This window comes from Poecilia reticulata, linkage group LG22 (genome assembly GCF_000633615.1).
Source record: "Poecilia reticulata strain Guanapo linkage group LG22, Guppy_female_1.0+MT, whole genome shotgun sequence".
Taxonomy (NCBI): domain Eukaryota; kingdom Metazoa; phylum Chordata; class Actinopteri; order Cyprinodontiformes; family Poeciliidae; genus Poecilia; species Poecilia reticulata.
In genome coordinates this window covers 4067849-4078468 of record NC_024352.1, presented here as the reverse complement: position 1 = coordinate 4078468, position 10620 = coordinate 4067849, and the positions used below count along the sequence as shown (strand labels likewise).

General features: G+C 37.7%; 1 protein-coding gene across 1 annotated transcript in view; it reads right to left on the bottom strand.

Moving 5' to 3' along the window:
- Positions 1-8918: 8918 nt before the first annotated feature.
- The window catches only part of LOC103458162 (HRAS-like suppressor 3), a 4304-nt gene continuing 2602 nt past the window's right edge, over positions 8919-10620 (bottom strand). Inside the window, exon 4 of the mRNA XM_008398790.2 lies at positions 8919-10073. Coding sequence (XP_008397012.1) covers positions 9966-10073 — 108 coding nt within the window. The 3' untranslated portion in view covers positions 8919-9965. The remainder of the gene's footprint in view (positions 10074-10620) is intronic.

The window sequence follows — 10620 nt, the reverse complement described above, 5'->3', positions numbered from 1 at the left end:
TATATATATATAAATTAATACTAATAGTTTATTTTAGTTTTTTATTTGTCTTGTTAAACATATGCCTTTCTCTTTTGTTAGGTGTTTGAAAATAGATTTTCAGAATGTTATTTTGTCACATTCTGAAAATATGATTTAAAAGTTGAATTTAAAAAGACAAAAACAAATTAAAAGAGCATCGTTCAAAAGAAAAGACCTCCAAATGGTTCTACAAAAACCATAAAAACCATTTGGAACGAACGATAGCACTAGAAGGTGCAGAAGGCCTCCTCCCAGAGGAATCGCTGATGGAGTCATGCTGCCACCTGGAGATGCCAGTTCCTCTGTGCCCAGCTTCACAGTGTCAGATCCACAGTTCTGATTGTGAGCTATAACTCATTCTCACCACTAGATGGAGGCAGCTCGCTGCAGAATAAGGAGCTGAAACAGCAGAGAAAAGAGATGTCGACAAGAAGAGATCAGCAGATGGCTGCAGTCTCTGATGAGCTTCTGGGACGTTTTGGCATCTGGAATCTTATTGGACTGTTTGCTTTGTTTACCTCAAGGGATCCAAATGTTAAATTGAGGAGATTAGATTAGATTAGATAAAGGTTATCCCAGTCTGCTGTAGAGACTGTCTCCGTTTTGCCTAAGATAGTCAGCAGTTAATTTCCTCTTAAGGGGGAGTCAGTCCCCTCTGAGCCTCACTGTGATTACTTTGGTGGATATTGACACATTATCTGCAGTAAAAAGACTAAAACGACTGAGGTTTTCTTCTAATGCAACTTTCCCACTGAGATCCAGGCCACAGGGTAATTGTCCGCTGAGCAGCAGGAGTCGCTCTGTCTGACTGTAATTCTATAATATCGGGGTTGGCCATGACAATAATCCCTGGGCTCGTTGTGCATCGCCAGAACCGCTTCCCAACCCAAAATATATCTATATGAGAATGTGAAATTGTGGAAAAGGGAGGAATCGCTGGCTCTGAAACACGGACTCGTTTTAAAAAAGAAAGCTTCTGTTTTCTCGGAGCAGAAAATGTGGATCGTTAACAGGATACTGGCAACATTAATGTGCCCCCCCCCCCCCAAAAAAAAAAAAAAAACATACTGAAATGTGGGAATCAGGATCAGCATGCTGGATATGTTATTGGTGGTGAGATTTGAAATTAAAATGAAAGAAAAGGTATTACTCTTAATTGGAAAATTTTAAAAAATGGAATCTGCACTGGCTTATATTATTTTTTGCCACCTTGCTTTAAACACTAAAGATAATTTTACCAATGTTTGAAAGGAAATATATAATCACAAGCCTGACTAAACAGGGAGAACTCTTCAGATCATTGGCATAAAAATGTTCTACATATGAAAATCATTCCAAGAGAGAAAAAGATGTAGTTTATTCACACTGTAAAAAGTCATATTTGGAAGTGGCAGTTTATTTTAAAGTATGTCTTTTTTTTTATTTTGAATTGGAATGATATTTCAATCTGACTGAACTTTATCCATTTTTGGCACATTGCAGCTTTAAAGTGTCAAACTGGAGTTTTATGTGACAGACCAACACGTGTGTGTTTGTTGATGGACCCAAATGCAGCAGGCTGAGACGTAAAGCAGTGTAGAAGATTTAATGAAACAGAGAAATGATTAAAAAAAAAAAAAAAACTCACAAAAAGTCACAGAGAACCCAAAGAGCCAAAGAAGAACAAAAAACATGAATCCGAGGAAAGGAACGGCAGGGACTCAACGGGGAGAACCGATTTTAAGCAAAATTTTAAATGGGAAATGTGAAGTGTGAAGAGAAAACGCTGTTGGCTTTGTTGTTAAAATCTTTAAAGTAACAAAGTTACTTTTTAAAGGGTTGGTGAGTAATCACTAGTCAAATTAAATTAAATTTCTAGGTAACCGTGGCAACACGGTTAACATGTTGCTAACATGTTAACCATTAACCATTAGCAACATGTTGCTAACATGTTAACCATTAGCAACGGTTGGAAGGTTATGTTTGTCACATAAAAACTTGGTGAGATTTTTTTTAAAGACTTCAACATTATGAAGTATGACAGAGAATCAGGGTTATACAAATAAAAAATAATTTTACAAGAATATGCCATAGTACCATGACTTTATTCTTTTAATACTATGACTGTTTATTATTTTGACTTTTATGGTATGAGTTTCTTCTTGTACCGTCGTGACTTTTCTTTTGTAATTTTATGACTTTATCCTTGTAATACAAATATGTTATCGTAATACTACGATTTATTGCTGTCCAACTTTATTCTCGTAATATTATGACTTTATTCTCTTCATTTCATCTTTTTATTTTCTCAGCGTGACTCTTACACTCCGTCGTATGAAACGGAGAACCACAGGATTAAACTTAATTAAAAAAAAGTACTTGGTTTCAAGAAATGGGGGATTTACCTCATACTGCCCAAACACGTAAACAAGCTCCTAGGAAAGTATTCTCCCTCAATGCTCACACTGTAGGCAATCAGTGAAACACACTTATATAAAACAAGCTGCCTTGACAGGCTTTTAGTGTTTAACCGTCAGTGGGAAGGTGGGTGGAGGTTAGGGGGGACGGTTAGGTTATTTCTGTAGATGTAAAGATCTATTTATTTCTGTTTTGCACAGATATGTCTATTCATCAGATGCACAATCGCCACCTTTTACCTGCAGCCTGTTTCTGATCGGTCAGTGATCCGGTGCATCAGCCCCTGTGTCCGGCCAAGTGGGATCGTTTACGCAGGAGCCATGTAAAAATAAACATATGCACTGTTACCTATGTCCCTAACTCCTGTGAGGAACAAACACATGAGCAGACATGCAGGTATCAGGATCAGGAGGCAGATAACACACACACACACCCCCACACACACGCACACACAGAAGGCATTCATAGCAGGAGGTAATAACACAGTGCAGCTTTTCAGACACAAGCCACAGTTCAGTGGGCTGAGAGAGTTACATGCAGGACATGTTATTGCTCTATATGTTTATAACGCTGCCATAAAAAAAAGAGGAGACCCGGCCTCAGGCATTTCCTTTGGCTGCCCTCTGCTCGGTCACCTCCCCAAGAAAGGCAGGGAACGCTCAGGTCAGGACTGAGAGGACACCACACTTTGCTTTTGGATACAGCATCTTTGTTTCTCTTTCCGCCTTGGAACGTTTTTTCCAGGCACATTTTATAGCTCAATTGAGTAACTATGTTATCTACAGTTGTTGTAAAAATGCTATACATATATATCAAGTATGACTGAAGAAATTCAACTTTGTAATTTAGCACCTTGAAAGTGGGCCTCTGTCTCTTTAAAAACTGCTGCTCTTTCTGAAACTCCGCCTTCAGGAAGTCATCAGCCTTTAACAATGTTTTTACCAGCACTGCACTGACAAGTAGCTCCTATAATGAGCTCAGCTGATGCACAGTTCCACCGGCTGTTTGCTAATTGCTGCTGGCTAGTCTGAAGGAGCAGAGTGGGGAAGTCGGAAGGTTGCTCTGTGAGGTGGAAGCTCTAAAGTTTGGAAACTGCAACTCTGAGGAGATTAAAGGATTTCTCAAGTATGAAAGAAAGAATCAAGGCATCGCTCCAGGTGTGCTGAGATTATCAAATTAATTTATAACATGATGTAAAGCTAAAAAAAAAAAAAGAAAATTCAATTTTACATAGTAGGGTTATAACCTCGCACTTCTCCAGACCTTCCTCCCTGCCTTGTCATCTGTGTCACTTAATAAATCAGATAAAGGTTAGTCACACTGTTAATGGGTTTGACTACAAATACCACTGTTCATGTCTGAATTGGGTAGGGAAACTGAAAACCATGCATCATTTTTCTGTCACTTCATAAGTATGCTCTACTTTGTGTTGGTTTATCACATAAAATTTGAAAGCTTTCTGAGCCATACTCTTACTTTTTTTTTTTTTTATTCTGCCAATAAATTGTATCCGTGTATTTTCCCGTCTGACCCCCTGCTGGTCTGATATGATTGTTGGTTTTTATCTTTCCATCATAGAAGACATCAGTAGTGGTGAACTCAGCTACATTCAACTCAATATTCTGACTCGATAAAAGAAATAAGTCAAAGGAAAATAATGAAGACGTTGTTGGTTTTTAGGGTTCATAAAAGGGTTTTCAGTATTGGCTCTTTCATCACCAAGTGTCCAAGGATTGAACAAGCTCTTTCAATAAAACGGACGGAGACTTTCCTGGGAAGAGGTCATTAAAGCCACAACCATGTTGGGTTAGAGGGAGGAAGGCAACTCTTTCCTGGACTGTGGAACAGAAAGCTGCTGCAGGAGATTGGGAACCAGTGATCTAAGTAGTGCTGTCTGCCTATAACGATGATAGCGATTCCAGATAACAGTTAAAAACATGTCACGTTTGATTATTGTCAGGCAAAAACAGCTTTTTTCCTCGTTGCAACTCTGAAAGCGGGTCTTTAATATAAAGAGCATGTTAAAACCTTAGAGGTGATGGACTGGTGACAAAAAAGGAAAACAGTGGATCCAACTTTTAAAAAGTCTAATTTGTTACAAGTAATCACATTAATCACAAATTTCCTTGGATAAGTTTATCCAAGGAAATATATTAAGTTGTCGTGTTTTAAAAGAAAATGTAAATAAATTACATTTGACAAACTTAATTCGATTACATATAACAAATTAACTATTTTTGTTTAAGTTGGAGATCTCTTGGATATAAGATACATAAAGCAGAAAGGAACATGAAATGAAAAAAATAATAATTTAAACTACATGCAACACACAGGAGTTTGGATTCAGATGTTTTTCACTTTACATTGGGTTGTTCCACTAAATACATATTGTAGTAACTTGTGCAGTTTACTTTTCAGTGATATTATTATTATTATTATTATTATTATTATTATTATTATTATTATTATTCAGCTCTGGAGAAAATCGAGGGACCACTTAAAACGATCAGTTTCTCTGATTTTACTTTTTGAGCAAAATGAACATTGTTGGTTTATTCTATGAACTACTGACATGTCTCTGAAATTTCAAGCAAAATTGAAGTATTTATTTACACAAAATGAGAAATGGTGAAAATAATGAAAAAGATGCAGTGCTTTCAGACCTCAAATAATGCAAAGAAAACAAGTTTGTATTTATCTAGGAACTCAACTCAGAAAGAGTTCAGAAATCAATATTTGGTGGAACAACCAGGAGGTTTTCAGTGCAGTGGGCTGTTCATTTTTTTCCAGAGCTGTATTTCCATATAGTGTTTGTAGTTTATTTCTCTTTCTGCAGGTGTAGAAGCAGACTTTATGGTGTTAACTTGTATTCTCTTTAAGCTTCTCTTTTCTACTCTTGCCTCCTTCTTTCCTTTCAAACTTTCAACTTTCCTTTCTGCTTACATTTCCATTACATTGGCAATAAACCCAAAGCATTTTCTACAAAGATTGGGAATTACTGATTGTACATCCCACGTAGCGATGTCCTACGTCCAGTAACGGTGAATGTTCTCAACATGAACACCTTTCTGCTATGACCTTTCTCCAGGACTGACGCAGCTTTTTTGTTGACATTGTATGACATATCATTGGTTTAAATGCCCAAAAATGTGCACTGATGTGACGTGTGTGATTTTAGGCATTTTAACTGGGAAGAAACTTAGGAGCGTCCAAATTTATTCCTCACCTGAAATTGCCTCATTTGTTGAGCCTTCAGCTTTTATTAGGCTTTTATTGTCATGGTTGTGTGGATGATAGTGGACCCAGAGTCAGAGAGGCAGAGGCAGCTTTAGGTTAAGAATGTTTTAATGACAAAATGGTGAAAAAAAACTTACAAAAATCAAAAGGAACACAGGGAGCCAGAGCAGAACAAAAACCATGAATCTAAGAGAAATGTAGGGAGAGTAGACAGGGGATTAGGAAATACTTCTAAAATGATATAAGGAACATAGATCTAAAATGATATAAGGAACATAGATAAACTAAAGCACAAGGAATAACTAGACACAAGAAATAAACAAACTAGAGTCACTAACTACGAACTGAAATAAGATAATATAGAAACAAGGCTGATCTTATCAAAGAAAGAAACTGACAGAATAATAGTGAAACTAGAATCAAATCAAAGCACCAAAACAACTCAAAACCCATGAGCTAACATTCATGTGGTGTCCTAACTTTTTAGATGAATGCAATACCCTCTGAAAGGCAGAACTGCAGATATTTGAGTCTCAGTTTTCCAAAGCTAACACAAGATCCCAACTTTCTCCATGGTTTCAAAGCTTTCCTCCTGTTTCATTTGAAAAATGTTTCTCCTGCTTTTCTGCCAGCAGCAATACTTCAACATGAAGCGTGAACAAGTTTGGTGAAAAATCTGAAAACAAAAACAAAAAAAATCACAAAAATCAGCACTGAGGTTGTAGCATTAAAACCCAGATGGACAGAAATGGAACTGGAATCAGACCGCATAGCTAACGGGGCTGTGTTTAAAATTCACCGCAAGCAATCAGATAAAAAAAAAAAAAGAATAAAAAAGGGACTCAACTTGAAGGTTTAATGGCTTTTTTTTTTTTTAAAGTAATGACTTTGTGTCCTTAAAGGCACAAACGGCATTAACCCAGGCTTTTGTTATTCTAATTCATCCCAGTCTGCAGCTGGAGACTGAGAGTTTGTGTTGCAGGAAGAGTTTTTCTCACTGGGAGCTCAGAGAAGGTGTGTGTGTGTGTGTGTGTGTGTGTGTGTGTGTGCGTGTGTGTGTGTGTGCACCCTGACCCCAGTCACGTTTATGGCGGTCCTGTCCTCCATCTTCCATCGCCCGACCTCGTCCGCCCGGCTCGTCTTTATGCCGGAAACACTTTCCTGTCTTCCCCTCCCTCCAAGCCGCCTCCCTCACAAAAACCTCCTCCCACGACAAAGACATTTCCACTGGCCCTCGTTTGTTGACCTATCTGCCAGCTTGCTTTTTCAATTAAAAAAAAAAAAGTGAGAGAGAGTCATTAAACAGTTTGCAGGGAGGTGGTGGCCTGTTGTCTGATACACAGGAAGAGCCTGTGCCATCTCCTCCCGAACTTGAGCAGGTGCAAAGACAACAGTCAATGTGATCTTTGTGTCGACTGGAGGAACTTTGGACCTGGCGCCACCTCTCCTCTGTCTGACTTTTGGAAGACTTGAACCACTAAAAGACAGCGGTGACACGCTGCTGAATGGGAAACCTATATATTCTTGACCGACACAGGCCACTGAAGTACCTGCTTGTCTTGGCCACCAGCCGTCCTCGTTGCTCACTGGGCGATTCTCACAGACGGCTCTTGTTGGTCCAGCCGTTGTGTTTCTCACTACAATGAAACGTTACTAAGTGACTCACTTTGAAAACTGATGGGTCATTTCTACAACAAGAAATATGAAGTAGAATAATGTGAATCCATACAGATTTTTATTTTTTTTGTCTAGTTTTGATTTTTGGTAAATCATCTTTTTTTTTTTTAGATGTTTTTGGAACAAAAGGGGCAGATGATGTAAGATTTTTTTCTTCTTTCTGTTGCTTTTCATTTTATTGACTTGTACATGTTTTCTATTGTATGAAACTGCTTTATTTTTAATGAAATGAATACATTTCCTAACTAAAAAAAAGTTTGAACATTTCTGTGTTGGGGAACACAATCACTGTTTTTCTTTTTTTCACCTCACTTTTCCTTACCGAGGGACAATTTAGACAATTTTTCAACTACATACAAAAAACTGGGGACAGGAGGCAAATACTTTTCATCTGAAGGCCAAAAAATAGGCTGTCTGTCCATTTTCACCTTTAACCTTTTATCTATATAGCCCTAATTCAGTTGTAATTCACTGTTATGTTATCGATTATCATCAGGTCTTCAGTTTGCCATCAGCTGATCATTAGTATTGATGCTCACCTGCTGCATAACTTAACAGCTACACTCGGTACGCTGCTGCCTCATACTATAAATCTCCCTTAGTCTCAACTGTGGCTTGAATCTAATGAAGTGCTTGTGAATATTTTTGCTATAAAACATAATTTTTCTTTCCATACGCAACAGATGCCAGCATCAGATATCAAACGTTAGATGAACTGATTACAGATTTGTTCTGTTGAAATAAGGAGCTGCTGGCCAAAAAACCAGCATAATAAACACGAGTGAACAATTTTCAAACTCATTTCTTCTGACTGTATTAGATGTTTACAAACTGAGAATTTCTGTTTCCATTGGATGTTTGATTCCAAATGCTGCGTCTAATTATTGGTCGTCTTATTCAGAGCGATCCCGTCCATGGGGATCGTTACTTTAGTAAAACTTCACTTCCTCTTCCAGAGCATTTTCCCCTCCTGTCCCATGACTGTTTGCTTTCCTGTGAGTCATTCTGCCAAAGTTTTATAATCTAATAATAATGATAAAGCTGAGAGAATAATCTACCCACACTCTTCTGATGGTACGACTTAATTCACTTTCGCTGTTATTGCCTAAAAAAATCCCTCACCGCCACCATAATCGACTCCAACAGGGGGACAAATTGTGTTTCGCGGCGGGGTGAAATAAAGGTTTTTGTCAAATGATTGAATTCAGCAGCAGCCGTGGAGCAGGCTGAGGAGGAGGAGGAAGAGGAGGAAGGAATAAAAACCTGCCCAATAAAATGCTTCAGGTTTCTCTGTTACTTTGATTAAAACAATAAAGCAGGTACTTGATCATTTTGTGTCCAACAAGTCATCTGGTTGTGTATCCTCACTTTTATTGAACATAGAAGTTGTTCCTGAGTTTGTGCTTGGTGAGCCCTGAGGCCTCCACACACTGTAAAACTGTCTTTTTAATCAGATTTTATCAAAAATATTCAATAATTCTACAAATAATCCAACGTTTTTTCAATTGAAATAAGTATCACATAATGTCAACTGGGAATATTTTTTTCTCATAAATTATTCTTGATCACAAATACAATGTCACAAACTCTGCATTTTAAGAAAAGATTTTAGTTTAATGAAGGTAACGCACAGCGTTTACACTCTGAACCGCCGTGATGTTTGTTGTTGGGGGTCATGTCGTGATGACCTTTAAAATGGGTACATGACCTCATGACCTGTTGCATGCTCCGGACTTTTGGTGTCAGATGATTTCAAGACAAATATTAGTTGTTGTATATTAAGATTTTGAGGGGAAACAAATCAAAACGACATCAATATCTTGAAAGACAATAATTTGCTAAATAAGAATTTAAAAGTTTGTTTAAAAAGATGTGGAGAGTTGATGTTAACTGATAAAATTTATTTATTTATTTATTTTTTGTTAGTAACAATGTCAACAACAATCACCTCAATTTAATGTTGTTGTTGGACACAGCTGGTCAGTTTTTTAAAGTGTAAATTAAGTTCAAATTGAAATTACTCGGAGAAAAAAATCTAAACGTACCTCTCTGTCTAACTTTAGCCTGAATTATAAACTTTCTTTTTGGTGCTATATTGTATTTTGCTTTAGCACCAATCAAGCCAATGAGCACAAAGAACAGAAATTAAGAAAATATTTACTTCAATGTAAATGATAAGAACATGAAAAGCATGAATAAAACTGAAAACTGGAACACCCAAAGATCATGACTTAAAATATCTGGAATCTGAGATTTGGGAGTAAATTCCTGAGGACTCAATACAAACGTAAACATGCAATTACAAATCATTTCTGTGGTCTAATTTTAATCAATTATATGTATTTATCCACAACCAAAACATTAATATCAATTCAATTATAATCTACATGATTACCTTTTATCATGTAGATAAAAGGTAATCATGAGAAATCATGATTACCGAGAAATCATTCTCATGATTTCTCGAGAAATCATGAGAATGCATTTCTCGAATGGAAATGCATTTCCATTTCCATTCGAGAAAATCCATTTAATATTTGCAAATATACAAAGAAAAAAAAACCTAAATGACAAAAATTAACCTTTCTTCATGCTTTCGTAGTTTTCGGTATACTGAAGACTTTTGAAGGCTTTCAGTCTTTGTCTTTATTTTTGCGGAAGGCAGAAAACAAAGCGGCTCCCACGACTGCAACCGCCACGCCGGCGGCGGCAACACCTCCGATCACAGCCGCAGTTTGAACCTGCAAACAATGAGCCACATGCTACTGTTACTGAAACACAGCGAGCGTTTTATCAGACACATGAACTTCAAACAAGCTACGAGTTCTGGATGCAGTTTGAAAGCCTGTTCAGAGCCGCAGGAGGCTCTGAGACAAGAGGAGGTCAGCTGCCTTCCACTTGGGTTTCTGGTGCTTCTCATAAGCAGATGGTATCATGGGTAAAGAACATTATGTGGAAATGTTGAAGCACAAATTTGTCTTCCAACTGGTTAATCACCCAAAATATACAAAGAAACTAGTTACAATGTGACTTAATGGCAACAAAGTTTGGAGTTGCCTTGACAGGCCCTGATCTCAGATCTACAAACCTGACTTTTTAAAACCTGATCTGTTTGGAGGACTGCAACAGACTGATGACCTGTCCAGGGTGACCCCGCCTCTCACCCGGAATGTTAGCTGGAGATAGGAACCATCATCCCTCCTGACCCCACAGAGGAACAAGGGTGTACAGAAGATGGATGGATGGATGGATGGATGGATGGATGGATGGATGGATGGATGGATGGAT